This window comes from Mobula hypostoma, chromosome 7, assembly GCF_963921235.1.
Source record: "Mobula hypostoma chromosome 7, sMobHyp1.1, whole genome shotgun sequence".
In the NCBI taxonomy this organism is placed as follows: Eukaryota; Metazoa; Chordata; class Chondrichthyes; order Myliobatiformes; family Myliobatidae; genus Mobula; species Mobula hypostoma.
The window spans coordinates 153,794,662-153,812,076 of NC_086103.1; the positions used below are offsets into that span (position 1 = coordinate 153,794,662).

At 41.6% G+C, this 17,415-nt stretch overlaps 1 protein-coding gene across 3 annotated transcripts in view; it reads right to left on the reverse strand.

The window, feature by feature from the left end:
- Nucleotides 1-17,415, reverse strand: part of dclk1a (doublecortin-like kinase 1a) — a 293,292-nt gene that overhangs the window by 148,266 nt on the left and 127,611 nt on the right. For all 3 annotated transcript variants that reach the window (XM_063054334.1, XM_063054335.1, XM_063054333.1), the window contains exon 4: nt 13,893-13,995. In XM_063054334.1, the coding sequence (XP_062910404.1) occupies nt 13,893-13,995 (103 nt within the window). The remainder of the gene's footprint in view (nt 1-13,892; nt 13,996-17,415) is intronic.

Below are 17,415 nucleotides of genomic sequence, written 5' to 3' on the forward strand. Positions count from 1 at the left end.
GAGTCCGAAAGTCCTTATGAGCAGGGCTTTGAATGCTGTGTATTTGCCGTCCTCCGGGGGCGACTGTATAAACTCCTCAACTTGTGCAGCAGTCTCCTGGTCGAGTGAGCTCAGCACGTAGTAGTAGCGAGTGGACTCCGAGGTTATCTGCCGAATGTGGAATTGTGCTTCTGCTTGTTCGAACCATAATTGGGGTCGCAGCGTCCAGAAGCTTGGCAGTTTTAACGAAACTGCGTGAACAGATGCAGCGTCGGTCATCTCTGGTCCAAATATCGTTTGGGCCGTCGGGGTCACCAATTGTAGCGATGTGCTACACACAGCGCTAGAATAACCACACGGAGTCGGTGAGTTAGAGTTGCGATGAAAGAGATTTATTCAAACTTCGCGGCCCGCTTCAAAGCCTTCCCGTTCCCGCCCTCCCTGGGCGGGACTACTGTGGGGAATGTATATTCCCAGACCCTTTCTGCACGCGGGATTTTCCCCCTGCTGGTGAAGATGGCCTGGCGCCCTTTTTGCTGCCGGCCCTCTGCCTGCGCGCGCTGTTGTGAGCCGGTTCGTGTGTGCCAGAAAGTGGGTCGCCACAATCTAATATTATTGAGTAGATTACGGAATAGTATTCAAGCCATCAAAGAATTACATCAGTTTCAAAAATTGCATAAAAGCATCTCAGGCAATTTCAAAGTTCAAAGTTAAATATATTATCAGAGTACATAATGTACACGTCACCACATAAAACCCTAAGATTCTTTTTCTGCGGGCATACTTAGCAAATCTATAGAACTGGAACTGTAAACAGGATCAATGGACAACAAACTGCAAATATAAATATAAATAAATAGCAACAAATATCAAGCAGAAACAACAAGACAAAGAGTCCTTAAAGTGAGACCGTCCGTTGTAGGAACACCAGTTATCCGCTTTTGTTTAAGAGCCTGATGGTTGAGGGGTAGTAACTGTTCTTGAACCTGGTGTTGCAAGTCCTGAGGCTCTTATACCTTCTACCTGATGGCAGCAGTGAGAAAAGAGCATGGCTTGGAGGTGAGGATCTTTGATGACAGATGCTGCTTTTCTACAGCGACGTTTCATGTAGATGTGCTGAATGGTTGGGAGGGCTTTACCTGTGATGTACTGGGTCAAATCCAATGCCTTTTGTAGGATTTCTGCTCAAAGGCATTGGTGTTCCCATACCAGGCTGCAATACAGCCAGTCAGCACACATCTATAGAAGTTTGCCAAAGTTTTCCATAACATGTTGAATCTTCACAGACTCCTGCAGAAGTAGAGGTGCTGTTGTGCTTTCTTTGCAATAATATTTATATGATGGCTCTAGGTCAGATCCTCTGAGATAGTGATACCCAGGAATTCAAAGTTACTGATCCTCTCCACCTCTGATGACTACTGGCTCATGGACCGCTGGCTTCCATCTCCTGAAGATTACTGTTCCTTGGTTTTACTGGCATTGAGTGAGAGGTTGTTGTTATTACACCACTCATCAAAATTTTCAATGTCCCTCCTGTATACTGATTCATCACCCCCTTTGATACAGCCCACAACAGTGATGTCATTAGGAAACTTGTATATGGTGTTGGAGCTGTACTTAGCCACACAGTCATAGGTGCAAAGCGAGTAGATCAGGGGTCTAAACACACATTCCTGTGGTGCACCTGTGCTGATGGAGATTGTGGAGGAGATGTTTTTGCCAATCTGAACTGACTGGGGTTTACAAATGAAGAAATCCAGGATCAGTTGCACAAAGAGGTAATTGAGGCCCGGAAGTTGGGGTTTACTGATTAGTTTTGAGAGGATGATGGTATTGAATGCTGAGCTCTAATCGATAAAGAGCATCCTGATGATGTATCTTTGTTGTCCAGATGTTGTGTGAAGAGCCAATGAGATGGTATCTGCTACAGACCTGTTGCTTCAGTAGGCAAATTGGAGCAGATCCAAATTGCTACTCAGACAGAAGCTGATATGCTTCAACACCAGCCTCGCAAAACTCTTCATCACTGTGGATGTAAGTGCCACTGGGCGATAGTCAGTGAGGTATGTTATCATGCTCTTCTTGGGCACCGCTATGATTGAAGCTTACTTGACGCCTCCTTTTGAGAGCCATTTGACTTCTATGTGCAACAGCAAGCAGTCAAACGTTCATTATTCTCAACAGAAAGCTTTTGAAATAGTCAAGAATTGACAGCATGGGGATTGATTTTACTTACCATTCTGATAACAGTATTTAACGATTTGTGCAGCCAATCAATCAAGTATTTTGCAAAAGGTATTGTCTGTGAATTATACAGTGAATGGTAAATATGTTAGGTACATCTTTTTTCAAGAAAGTAATGACCCCATGGTGGTGTCCTGTCATAGATGGTGCCCCATCTGTTGCAAAAGCAAGAATGTTGGTGACTGTAATGTCCTTCTCTTTGAACAATTGCTTAAAACCCTGAAGTATAGTCTCCTCCGTCACATCTGTTTCTGAGTCCCCTTGCAAATAACAACTCATGAATGATGCTTTCATCTTTTATGTAGTGAGCATTACCAAGAAGGAAAATTTCACTGCCTGGCAAAGTTGACACACCCAGCTGCACAGCAAATTCTGTAAGTATGTTGCACAACGTGTCTCCCACATTCTCAGTCATTTCATCTATCCTTCTTTCAACAGGGATGTCACTGAGCGGAATCACTTTAAACACTTGGTCTGGTGACTTGTGCAAAACTGAACTCAGAATCTCCCTTACTGCTGGCAGAATCAGTTTTTCTCCATTTGTACGCGTCTTTCCAAATTTAGCAATGAACACTGAAATATTGTACGGACCACACAGACCAACACTGTTTTGTTGTGAAGTGCTGGCAAAAACGTTCTGAAGCGTTTTCTATTACTGAAAGTCTTCATGAAGTGACTGAAAATAAGTCAAGTTCTTGTTTGGTTTATCGGAGTGTATTCTCTTCAAATATTCAGGGAGTTTTAAAATGTATTATCATTGGGCTGTGGGCACGAGAAATGTAGTCAAGAAAGGGCAGATTCTGAGCTTTACCCCATTTGATACCATACCCTAATTAACAGAATTGCGTCACTCTGTGATTACAGTATGGGAATCGTCCTAGCTACCACAATACAGTGGTGAACAGCAGTAATGCACAGGTTGGGCCTGGAAAAACACAATTTCTTCAGTTTAGATTTCACATATGTCAATTATAGATGTGTCACATTGCTTTATAACACACTTTGAGCAAAGTCTAAGAGAATGGTGGGTTAGTAAGACATAAGGTGATTATGTGATAATTGTAATGTGTTAAGATGTTTATCAGTAATTCATTTTTAATTAGGCCTGTAATCCCTCAGCTACTTCGCTTGTTACCAAGCACCCCCACCCCACCGTCCACTTTATCTTTTTCATCCCTTAGAATGATCAAGTGAAGACTGACATTGTTGATATTCAAAACCATCAAACACCATCTACAGGCTTGAGCTGGTATTGTAGATAGAATGAATTTATTCCTCTCCAGCAGCAAAGTTTCTTTGAATGTTTCACAAATGATATCCTTTAACTACTAAATTTAATATTTTAATATTCAAGGCCATTGTGCAGCTGCTAAGAACTTGGGTCAGTTCAGGTTTGTTTTGCAATGTTATGTATTTCAAAGATCAATTTTACCCACAGCAAGTCATGTTAGTGAAGATTTCCAGGTGAAAATGCACCAGATACAAAATTTGACCAAGCACTTACAACCATAGTTCATATCGGTATGTCTGACATTTTCTTGACATCAAATATATACTGAATGACATCAATTATCATGATAACATGCAAAGTACAAAGAAATGGCCGATGAACTCTAAGTATTTTGTGTCCGTCTTCACTGTGAAAGACAGTAGCAGAATGCCAGAGGGCAGAAGTGAGTATAGTTGCTATTACTAAAGAGAAGAGATTGTGGAGGCATTGGTAGTGATCTTTCAAGAATCACTAGAATCTAGGATGGTCCCAGAGTACTGGAAAATTGCAAATGTCACTCCACACTTTAACAAGGGAGGGAGGTAAAAGATAGAAAAGTAGAGGACAGTTAGCCTGACTTCAGTGGTTGGGAAGCTGTTGAAGTCTGTTACTAAGGATGAGGTTTCGGGGTACTTGGAGGCACGTGATGAAATAGGCCAAAGTCAGCATAGTTACCTTGAGGGGAAATCTTGTTTGACATATCTATTGGAATTCTTTGAGGAAGTAACAAATAGGATAGACAAAAGAGAGTCAATAGATGCATTCATTTGGATTTTCAGAAGGCTTTTGACAATGATGTCACATGTGAGATTGCTAAGCAAGATAAGAACACACAGTATTACATGAAAGATACTAGCATGGATCGAAGATTGACTGACTGGCAGGAAGCAAAGATTGTGAATTAAGGAGGCCTTTTCTAGTTGACTGCTAATGGCTAGCGGTGTTCCACAGGTGTCAGTGGGGACCACTTCTTTTAACATTATATGTCAATGATTTGGATGACAGAATTGATGGCTTTGTGGCCAAGTTTGCAGATGATGCAAAGATAGTTGAAAGAGCAGTTAGTGTTGAGGAAGCAGTTACTCTGCTGAAGAACTTAGATAAATTAGGAAAATGGGAAAAGACGTGGCAGATGGAATACAATGTAGGGAAGTGTACGGTCATACATTTCAGAAGAAAAATAAAGGTGTAGACTATTCTCTATACAGGGAGCAAATTCGGAAATCAGAGTTGCAAAGCAACTTGGGAGTTCTCGTGCTGGCTTTTCTAAAGGTTAACTTGTACATTGAGTCAGTGGTAAGGAAGGCAAATGCAATGTTAGCATTTATTTTGAGGATTAGAATATAAAAGTAAGGATGTAATGCTGAGGATTGAAAAGGCATTGGTCAGACTGTCCTCGGAGTATTGTGAGCAGTTTTGGGCCCCTTATCTGAAAAAAGGTGTGCTGACATTAGAGGTTCATAAGAACGATCTTGGGAAAGGACGAGTTAATGTATGAGGAGAGTTTGATGGCTTAAGAAGAATGAGGGGTGAATCTCACTGAAATCCATCAAATTTTGAAAGGCTTATATAGAGTGGACATGAAGAGAATTTTTCCTGTAGTGGAGAAGTCTAAGACCAGGAGGCACAGCTTCAGAATACATAGAACAGAGAATCAGAGGAATTTCTTTAGCTGGCGGGTTGTTAATGTTAATTCATTGGCACAGACAGCTGTGGAGGTCAAGTGATTGGGTATACTTATAGCAGAGGTTGATAAGTTCTTGATTAGTAAGGGCATCAAAGGTTAGAGGGAGAAGGCAGGAGAATGGAGTTGAGAGGGACAATAGATCGGCCATGATGGAATGGTAGAGCAGAGCCAATGTACCAAATGGCCTAATTTGGTTCCTAAGAATATGGTGACATTGCAGATAGTACTGATATAAATTAGAACTCCCAGCTCCATACTAATGGGTTAGAAGCAAGATACCTATCAATGTAAGGTAGTTAGCAACATCTATACCATGATTATCCTCAACACAGCTCCCCCACCAGGCTGCATCCTCACCCCTCCACTTTACTTGCGATAGGAGCATAGTGTGGCATGACAACACCATATCCTTCAATGACAGCTTAACGAAAGAGCTGCTCACTGACATTAAGAAGCCGAACATTGCTGCTGTTTGCATCACTGGTGCTGAGGCTAGGATGGTTGAGAGCTTCAAGTTCTTAGGAATAAACATCACCAATAGCTGGTCTTGGTCAAACCACATAGACACCTTAGTAAAGATCTTAGTCCCCTATTGACTACCATCAATTTTTATAGATGCACCACAGAAAGCATCTTACCTTAATGCATAACGGCTTAGTTTTTTCAACTACCCTGACAAACAATACAATAAACTGCAGAAAGTTGTGAACACAGCTCAGCACATTACAGAATTGTGTTTCTTTTATTATTATTATTAGAATTGTGTTTCTTTTATTACTATTATGTTCCTTATCTTATTGAGTTTTTTAAATGCTGTATCAAACTTAAACTTGGGCTACTGGAAATGACATTAAATAATCTTGAATCCTCGAACATACACAAAATGCTGGAGGAACTCAGCAGGCCAGGCAGCATCTATGGAAAAGAGTACAGTTGACATTTCAGGCCGAGACCCTTCAGCAGGACCGGAGAGAAAAAGATGAACAGTCGGAGTTAAAAGATGGTGGTGGGAGTGGGAGAAACACGGGGTGATAAGTGAAACCGGGAGGGGGTGGGGGAGGTAAAGAGCTGGGAAGTTGATAGGTGAAAGAGGTACAGGGCTGGAGAACAGGTATCTAATAGAAGAGGACAGAAGACCATAGAAGAAAGAAAAGGGGGGAGGAGCACCAGAGGGATGGGAAAATGGTGGAGAAGGGGCAGGGCCATTACCGGAAGTTTGAGAAATCGATGTTCATGTCATCACAGACATCCCACCTCTCCCGGAAGTTCCGGGAATCTCCTGCATATTGAAAGTGGCTCCCTGATGCCTGCAAATTATACACAATATCCCGGAAGTCAATTTTTTTGAGAGCAAGAGAGCGCGAGAGCAAGAGAAAGAGCGTGCCATGGCAGAGTGTTCCAAAAAAAAAGAAAATATAAAACGTACGTCACCCCAGACTACACTAAAATGTACCCCTGCCTAACAGGGGTCAAAAATAATGACAGTGTTGCTCGCTGTGCTGTTTGCAACAGTGACTTTTCTATTGCCCATGGTGGGTTAAGACTGTACAAGACATGTTGAGGTGAGTTTAACAGGTGTCATTCATTCATTAGCGTAGCTAACGTTATTTAAACTAGCTGGCTAGCTGCTAAGGAGCTACTCTATTGCAGACATCCCACCTCTCCTGGAAGTTCCACGAGTCTCCCGTAAATTGATGGTGCTACCTCCCCAAAATGAGTTTTTGCAGGGTGGGATGTCTGCCATCAGATGGAGGCTACCCAGACGGAATATAAAGTGCTGTTGCTCCAACCTGAGTGTTGCCTCATCGCAACAGGTGGCCATGGATTGACATGTCGGAATGGGAATGGGAAGTGAATTAAAATGGTGGCTGCTGGGAGATCCTGATTCTTCCGCCAGACGGAATATAGGTGCTCGGCAAAGCAATCACCCAATCTACGTCGGGTCTCACCAATATATAGGAGGCCACAGTGGGAGCACTGGACACAGTATATGACCCCAAAAGACTCACAGGTGAAGTGTCGCCTCACCTGGAAGGATTGTTTCATGCCCTGAATGGTAGTGAGGGAGGAGGTGTAGGGGTGTAGCACTTGTTCTGCTTGCAAGGATAAGTGCCAGGAGGGAGATCAGTGGGGAGAAATGAGTGGTTCAGGGAGTAACGTAGGGAGCAATCCCTGCAGAAAGCAGAAAGTACAGGGGTGGAAAGATGTGTTTAGAGGTAGTATCCCGTTGGAGATAGAGCAAGTTATGGAGAATTATGTGCTGGACGCAGAGGCTGGTGGGGTGGTAGGTGAGGACAAGAGGAACCCTATCCCTGATAGGGTGGCAGGAGGATGGGATGACAGCAGATGTGCGCGAAATAGAAGAGATGTGGTTGGGCGCAGTGTTGATGGTGGAGGAAGGGAAGCCCCTTTCTTTGAGGGAGGAGGACATCTCCTTTGTTCCGGAATGAAAAGCCTCATCCTGAGAGCAGATGCAGTGGAGACGGGGGGTATTGAGAGAAAGGGATGGCGTTTTTACAAGTATCAGGGTGGCAAGGGGTCTAGTCCAGGTAGCTGTGAGCGTCTGTGGGTGTTTAGTCTTGCGAGACCATGGATCTGTGCCTGGAAAGTCTTCACTCTCCAGGGCGCAGGCCTGGGCCAGGTTGTATAGAAGACCAGCAGTTGCCCATGCTACAAGTCTCCCCTCTCCACGACACCAATGTTGTCGAAGGGAAGGGCATTAGGACCCATACAGCTTGGCACCAGTGTCGTCGCAGAGCAATGTGTGATTAAGTGCCTTGCTCAAGGACACAACACGTTGCCTCATCGCTAGTCCAATGCCTTAACCACTTGGCCACGTGCCCACATACAATGTTTAGTAGATGACAGTAAATAAGCTGCTTCCAGATATAGAGACAGTGAGATCGAGAAAGGGGAGGGAGGTATCAGAAATGGACCAGGTAAATTTGAGGGCAGGGTGGAAGTTGGAGGCATTGTAGATGCTTGCCTCTCTGATTGGAGGCCTGTGACTAGTGGAGTGCCACATTGTTGTTTGTCATCTATATCAAAGGTCTGTATGATAATATGGTTAACACATTCAGCAAATTTGCGGCCATCACCAACATTTGGGGTGTAGTGGACAGCACAGAAGACTATCAAAGCTTACAGTGGGATCTGGTCCACCTAGAAAAATGACAAATGGAATTTAATGTAGACAAGTGTGAGGTGATGCACTTGAGGATGACCAACCAGTGTATGTCTTACACAGTGAATGGTAAGGCACTAAGGCGTGCGGTAGAACAAAGGGACCTGGGCATACAAGTCCATAATTCATTGAAAGTGGCATGACGGGTAGATAGAGCTTTTGGCACATTTGCCTTCATCGATCAAAGTATTGAATACAGGAGTTGGGATGTTACGTTGAAGTTGTATAAGATGTTCGTGAGGTATAATTTGGAGCATCGTGTGGAATTTTGGACACCTACCTACAGGAAAGATGTAAATAAGATTGAAAGAGTACAGAGAAAATTTGCCGGGATGTTGCTGGAACTGGAAGGCCTGAGTTATAAGAAAAGGTTGAATAGGTTAGAATGTTATTCCCTAGAACAAAGAAAATTGAGGGGAGATTCGACAGAAATATACGAAATATGAGGGGTATAGATAGGGTAATTGCAAGCAGGCTTTTTCCATTAAAGTGGGTGAGACTATAACTAAAGGTCTTGGGTTAAGGGTGAAAGGTGAAATGTTTAAGGGGAACATGAGGGGAAACTTCTTCACTCAGAGGAAGATGAGAGTGTGGAATGAGCTGCTAATGCAAGTGGTGGATGCAATTTCAATTTCAACGTTTGAGAGATGTTTGGATAGCTACATGGATGGGAGGGATATGCAAGGCTATGGTCTGGGGGCAGGTCGATGAGACTAGGCAGTTTAAATGATTCAGCATGGATCAGATGTGTGAAGGGCCTATTTCTGTGTTGTAGTTTTCTATGACTCTATGAATCTATAATACAATAATAATAAAAGCACAATAAATATACTTAAATACATAAGATGCCTTTTCTACATAGATTGATTGCATGTCCGTAAAGTGATGGTAGGCTGTAAGTAAGGTGACTGACAGGAATTAACAAAGTAATGGTGGAGTTAGTGGGTGGAGATGTTGATCAGCCTTACTGCTTGGGGAAAGAAACTGTTTTTGAGTCTGGTGGTCCTGGTGCACCTGCTACACAGCCTCCTCCCTGATGGGAGTGGGACAAACAGTCCATGAGCAGAATGGATGGGATCCTTCATATGATATTACTGGCCCTTTTCTGTACATATGTCCTTGATGGCAGGTAGACTGGTGCCAATGACGCGTTGGGCAGTTTTGACAATAAGTTGTAGAGTCTTCCTGTCCGGCACAGTGCAGTTCTTGTACCAAGCAGTGATGCATCTTGTTAGGATGCTCTCTAGTGTGCATCTGTAAAATGACGTGAGCAGAATGTGCAAAGTACAGCTCTCTTCAGAAAGCACAGGTCACTGATGAGCTTTCTTAACTGTGTAGGATATGTTCTGGGACCATGAGAGATCGTGTGTGATGTGCATTCCCAGAAGTTAGAAACTGCTTGCAGTTTCCACTGCTGTGCTGCCAGCGTAAAGGGGATGTGAATAGTGTGAGTTCTCCTGAAGTCAATTACCATCTCCTTTGTCTTGTTGACATTAAGGAAGAGATTATTTGTCTGGCACCAGGCCTCAACTACTTCCACCTCCATTCTGTAAGCTGTCTCATTGTTGTTGGTGAAGGATCCCACCACTGTCATGCCATCAGCAAACTTGCTGATGTGATTGCTGAGGTCTTTGGCCGTACGGTCATGAGTGAGCAGAGTGTACAGCAATACACAGCCCTGAGGGGCACCTGGAGAATGCATTCTGCTATTGCTTTCCAGTGAATGAATTTGTGTTGTATATAATTTGAAGTAGTTATTATTTAAATTACTATTTTTCAAATCACAACTCCACCCCGTAAATGTGAAGTACATTTTTACCTTTGTTCACATTAGAAATTAGCTGAATTTGTAAAGGAAAAATTGGACTGACTGGGTTGTGTGAACTAAGTGAGAGCTTTATAATTCTTTCAGAACCAGATCAAGCAATTTATTATACCATTCCTAAGTTAAAGTAGTAATACACTAACCCAGTGGTCCCCATCCACCGAGCCGCGGACCGGTACCGGGCCGCAGAGCATGTGCTACCGGGCCGTGAGGAAACGATATGAGTCAGCTGCACCTTTCCTCATTCCCTGTCACGCACTGTTGAACTTCAACATAGGGTTGCCAACTGTCCCGTATTTGCCAGGACATCCCGTATATTGGGCTAAATTGGTTTGTCCCATACGGGACTGCCCTTGTCCCGTATTTCCCCCGCTCAGGTAGAGCGTTCCTATGAAACCTTTCATGCCGAAATGGCGTGAAGCAAAGAAGCAATTACCATTAATTTATATGGGAAAATTTTTTGAGCGTTCCCAGACCCAAAAAATAACCTAACAAATCATACCAAATAACACATAAAACCGGAAATAAATAACACTAACATATAGTAAAAGCAGGAATGATATGATAAGTACACAGCCTATACAAAGTAGAAGTATTGTATGTACAGTATAGTCGGGAAGATGAAGGCGAAACCGATTTGTGGGGGAAAAAAATTGGTACGTACACCCATGCGCACGTCACGCATATGCACACAGGTGCCCGCGCAAGGCTTCATGGTCATGGTAGTCTTACCTGGGGTAAAGTGCCCCGAGATTTGACTGCTACTTTTGTCCCTTATTTGGGAGTGAGAAAGTTGGCAACCCTAACTGTAAAAGACATGTTGCGGTGAGATTAACCCAACTTGAACACCTCCCCCACCTCGCCCTCCACCCAGTCGGCTGGTCCACAAGAATATTGTCAATATTAAACCAGTCCGTGGTGCAAAAAAGGTTGGGGACCCCTGCACTAAACAACTTTGCTTTCTAAAATTAAGAAGCATAGCGAAATTAAAGTTTAATTTTCAAGCAATATTTGAAGAACTCAGGAGTTCTGGAGGAACTGGAGGATTTATGAACAATATCAAGTGGTTATGCTTCCAAAGTCAGAGATTTGCCATCTCAGATATGAAGTGCAAGTTAACACGTGCACTTGCTCTGTCGATGATACTCTGCTCTTTCATGTGAGAAAACTGAAATTCTTTGAGGAACAAAGAAATGGGGAAAAAACATAGGCATGAATAAGAAATTATTAAAGTCCCTCCTAAATCTGTAATTGGATCCACCTGGTGTGCTGTTATATTGAAAATGGTACAATACCTCTGTTAAGGCCGGCATACATAACTACCAATCAATATATTGTGACGATTTGAAATCTGAAACTTAATGATGATGAAGATCTGAAATAAAAACAGAACATGGCACCTAGTTGTTGCATATTTCCAACATCTGAGGAATGAGCAACAGAAATAATATTTTTAATCATCAGCTTTCATCAGAAATGATGAAATGTCAACTTGGTTCTCTACCTACAGATACTGCCTGGTACTACCGGTCCCTCTCCTAAGTGATGTAAATTCATCATCTTTGTTCCAAATCTTATGTCAACTATTTTTAACAATCTTGTAACTTATGAAATCAAGACCAGATGTGGCCACTCAAAATGAGGCAGTGGGAATGGCAAGTACGTCTCCGTAAATTAAAAGTAGATTGAAGTATGGCCAGCACAATGAAGCGATGGAGAAGGAGGCACACTGCCATCTCACGCAGACAAATTCACAACAAGTAACTAATGTTTACAAGATTCCAGGAGGAAATAACATATCAGCTTCTCCTTTATCACTATTTGCCCTACACTGATTAGATCCAACAAAAATTCATCTTCACTGTTTTTGTAATGGCTTCTTCCAGTCTTCTAGTAAAGCTACTTTAGGCTGGTCAACAGAATTCTTGTGGAATTTCAGCAGTAGAAACATAAGACTTGTGGCTCAAGATAAAAAAGAATACAGTCAAGCCCTTGGTTTATCCACTTACTGCTTGGTAAGACACCTGAACATAACAGCCCTTCTGGGTTCTCAAGTTAAACACAAAAACAGTAAGATTTTCCTGCTTCTGTTTTTATCCATTAACCACTGATGATAAATGCGCATCTCGTGAGCTCAGGGTATCAGGGTATCTTTGACTGGAAAAAGTCATTATCAACACTTGGTAAAGTTATTTTGTTAAAGGACTTTGAAATCCTGTTACAATGTGTCACAATGTCATTGAGAGAAAGGGAAACTGTGATAAATAAATCAGCATAGTTTTTTGTATAAAAGCAAACTAATATTAAGACGTTACACATAATTAACCACTGGTTCTGGTTATTTAAAACCTGAAGGGCTTCATGAACAACTTAATAACAAGTACCTGACAATTCAATTGGTCATTTCAGAATCTTATCTGCAGCGATGATAATGCATTAGGCTCTATGTGCCATTAGAAAAATATCTTGCAAAAAAAACCAAGGATAATGATAACTTGATCAAATTATGCAATTTTTGACGGTATTGGAATATTTAAAACATATATACAAATATATTCTTAACATAATGGAAGTTATACATGCCCACAGCTTTCTTGTCTCGACCTGTGCTTGTTTGTATAAGCACCAGGAGTTGTAGAGTGGCCTTCAAAAATTGTCTGCCTGCTCTAGTCAAAACTGAAAGGAACACAAAAAACTGATCTGATGTTCAGTATTCAAAACAAGGTCAGCTTTATGGGAATGTAAGAGGGAGAGGTGATACCTTTACAAAATAAGGCCATCTTGTACAAATCAGTAATTGCCAAAGATAAGATGCCTAGAACAGCAAAGAATCTGCTGGAAGAACTCAGCGGGCCAAGCAGCTTCTCTGGAAGGGAAGGATTTCTTTCCTCCCACAGATGCTGCATTACCTTTTGAGTTCTTCCAGAGGATTGTTTGTTGCTCCAGATTCCTAAGTCTGCATTCTCTTTTGTCTCCTTAACATGCCTAGAAACAGTTTGTCATGTGATTACAGCTACATCCAATATAGTTTGGTAAAGGGACTGAGAAAGTTGTCTAGCAAACTAGAAGAATGCACATGCCAGAGTTAAGAAAAGGAGTAAGTTCCCTGTACTGGAGATTGACCTGGAAGTAGTAAGGATTCTGTATATGTTGTACCTCTCTCCATCTACCCCTATCTGCTGTAATTGGATAATTGAGATGGTAAATGTAAATAACTTAATGATCTACATTAGAGTTCTATGGCTCCTAAAATAACATGAACAAAAGTGTTTTAGAAAATAGACTCAAAGAGAGGTGATAGAGAGAGGGAGGAAGAAGAATAAATGGTGGTAGCAAATTGAACTATCTTTGAAATATAATTATTGAAGTACTGCTGAGTCTTCTGCCATACGAGGATATTAATATGTATGCAACATGATGTAATAACCCATGTTCCAAAATGATTGCTTAATTTTCTTTCTCTATTAGATTGTTGACATACCCAGCATTGTTAATCAGAATAATTTTGTCAATCAAATCATGAATTAAGAATTTTGGCACTCACACATTAAATAAATAAATCTGATTCTTTCAATCTAGCTGTAGGGGGAATAATGTAGAAGTACTGTCAAAATCTTACACTTGTGCTCTGATTATCTGACAAATTATTCTAACATTTTGATTATTTTGTAAAGCTTCAGTGTGTACGCCAAGAGAAACTTACCATTTTCATCCAATGAGAAGTCATCCTGTGCATAACGAAACTTCTCAGGACCACAGGCAATAAAAATGTCATCATCACCAAAAAAATCCTGAAGGCACATCACCTGTAGAGTGAAAAATAAGCAAGTGAGAGAAATTCCATTACAGTCTGTGACAGGCATGCATACAGAAACCTGCTGACTTCCCTGCCCTGAAATCAGTATTAACACAAACCAAGATGTAAGTGAATATTCCCACTCAGAGCTCTTTTTTTGCTTGAGAGACTCCTTCAAAATCTGCTGAATTGCATTTTGTGAATGTTACTTTATTTTATGATTATTTAAATCATTCTGTTGCTAATGCTGCTGTTCACCTTTGTTGCTACAATCTTTATATAAAACAATTTTAGGTTTTTTTTTCTATAACACCAAACAGTATAAATCTTAGAACACTGAGAGACACAAGAATGTGGGTAGTCAGAGACCCCAGTATCAGTTCTAATTGTTTTAATCCCTTCTTGCAAAGTATTATGTATAATATTTTTTTCTGATATGCTTAATATTCCACGCATTAGCAGAGAAAACCTGTGATTGCTATGCTAAATACAACAAATTCTACTCGTAGAGGTTAATTCCAGCTCTGTTCAAGTCAGACCCAGTCATTCCACAGCAGAACAGGTTTTAGGTATTTACCTTATTCGAAATTCCTGGGATCCCTTGTCTAGGTATGAATAGTTGGGTCTCTCTCTGTCTTAGAATTCCTGCTTAGAACAGATAGTTTTCCCAGTAATCTCAAGGTACTAGACTTGAAATCCTGTACCTTAAACTGGCTTTGCAGGACTCCGGTGAACAGGTGTTTAGCAAATTATAGATGCATTCTTCAATAAAGAAAGCAATTCTATTTTCTTCATCATCAATGACAGGGAGAAGCAGAACAGGACTTAGCAGTGGAGAATGGAGGATCCAATATAGAGGATCACAGGAGGCTGCAAAGAGCTGTAGACCCAGCCAATCCCACCATGATCACAACACTCCCAAACATTCAGGACATCTTCAAGAGCTGGTGCCTCAAGGCAGTAGCATTCATCACTAAGGTCCCTCACAATCTAAGACATCATCGGGGAAGAAGTACAGGAGCCTGACTCACACTGAACAATTCACAAACAGCTTCTTCCCCTATGCCATCAGGCTTCTAAATAGTTCATGAACCCATAAAAACTACCATGTTATTCCCTTTTATTGCAATATTAATTTATTTTTGTATTCTATGTAATTTTATATCTTTTCACTGCACTACTGGCATAAAAAAACGATTTCATGCTATAAAAGTCAGTGATTATAAATCTGACACTGATAGCAAAGCGGTATTTTACTGGACCAATTTCAACTACCTTAGGCTACTGATTCAGATCACAGTCGATTCTCTCTAAATCACTTGGGAAGTTTAAATTCTATTTTTAAATAAAGACCTATAGCAGTTTAGTTAACCCTGAATCTCCCTCAGAGGTGGCCCAGCTAGATTCTGGATTCAGGGTAAATTGGGACAAGGAGTGATTTCCAGTCTAGTCAGCAATGGCTATGTTTATGACTGAACACAGCAAAATAGCAGAGAACCAGTCTAACAAACCAGAGACACATGAGGCAGCAAAAGTGCTTGTGGTAAGTTGGAGCTTAGCATTATTCAAAAGCTTATTGAAACAGATGTTATGTTTTAAGACAACATCACTGAGAAGAATTAGAGGAGAAATATAGATAGAGTGGTACTGTGCCACAACTAGCTGTCTCACAGATCCAGTGACCTGCATCCAATCCAGTGCTGTTTATGTGGATTTTCTCCAAGTGTTCCAGCTTCCTCATCTATCAAAAACACAGGCAAGTCAATCGGTTAATTGGCACTGCAAATTGCCTTTAAGTGTGTAGGTGAGTAATAGAATCTGATTGATAGGACTGTGCAAAGAATGGGTTCACGGAAAAAGTAGCCGGGGAGAGGACTGGTCTGGAAGACAGCAAAGACTCATTGGGCCAAAGAGGACCCTTTTAAGTCATATGGAAGTATGGAATGAGCCAGGTGAGGGAAAATCCATGGAAAGTGCCTTCAAATGAACTTGAAATGGACAAATGGCTCTCCTCTGGGAAGGTGGGCCCAAGATGATATCCCTTATAGTAAGCACTATTCTCTTTTAGGTATGTACCCATTCAGATCAAAATCCTGGATAGATTTAAATATAAGACAACCATCGGGCACCAGTGGGATGCTATTACAGCCTGGGACATTGGAGTTTGTACGTCCTCCCCAAGGAATGCCTGGGTTTCTTCCGGATGATCCAGCTTCATCCCACAGTTCAAAGACACACTGATTATTAGGTCAATTGGTCATTGTAAATTGTCCCATGATTAGGCTAGGGTTAAATTGGTGGGTTGCTGTCAGTGTGGCTCGAAGGGCCAGGGGACCTTTTCTGCACTGTATCTCTAAATAAATAAAAAGTATTCCATGACATAAAATATATGACCTGTTATACCATTGTGCCTGCTTGCATAACAGAGACTTAATTTGCTTATTACTTCCCATGGAGAAGAGTCTTCTAATGCATCCTGGAATATTAGTCAGATTCATATATTTTCTCATTACATATTCACATTGAATATTACAGTACATTACAGGCCATTCAGCCCAAAACATTGTGCCAACCTTTTAGCTACTGTAAAATCCATCTAACCCTTCCCTCTTTCATAGCCCTCATCTTTCTGTTATCCACATGCCCAGCTAAGAATTTCTTAAATGCCCTTAATCTGTCTGCCTCTACCACCATCCCTGACAGGGCACACCACATACCCACCACTCTCTGTGTAAAGAACTTAGCTCTGACATCCCTCTCTATACTTTCCTCCAATCACCTTTAAATTATGCCCACTCATATTAGCCATTTCCATCCTCTAAAATCAATCCAACTCTTCCTTCCTACCTAGCCCTCATTAATGTGCTATCTAAGAGTTTCTTAAATGTCCCTAATGTATCCCCATTTACCATCACCCCTAATGTATCCCCCTTTACCATACCCGGTAGTATATTCCACACACCCACTTTCTGTGTAAAAAAATTACCTCTGAAACCCCCCCCCATTCTGTCCTCCAATCATCTTAAAATTATATTCCCTCACATTAGCCATTTCTGCCCAAGGAAAAAGTTTCTGACTATCCATTCTGTCTATACCTCTTACCATCCTGTACACCTCCGTCAAGTCACCTCTCATCCTGCTTCACTCCAAAGAGAAAAACCCTACCTTGCTCAAACTATCTTCATAATACCTGCCCCCTAATGTAGGCAGCATCCTGGTAAATGTCCTCTGCACCCTCCAGAGCTTCCACATCCTTCCCATAATGAGGTGACCAGAAACTGAATACAATATTCCAAGTGTGATCTAACCAGGGATTTATAGAGCTGCTCTTGAACTTACTCCCCAGCCTAATGAATGTGAACATACCAATCAGTAACTATCTTAACAACCCTATCAACCTGTGCGCCAACCATGGACATGGACCCCAAGA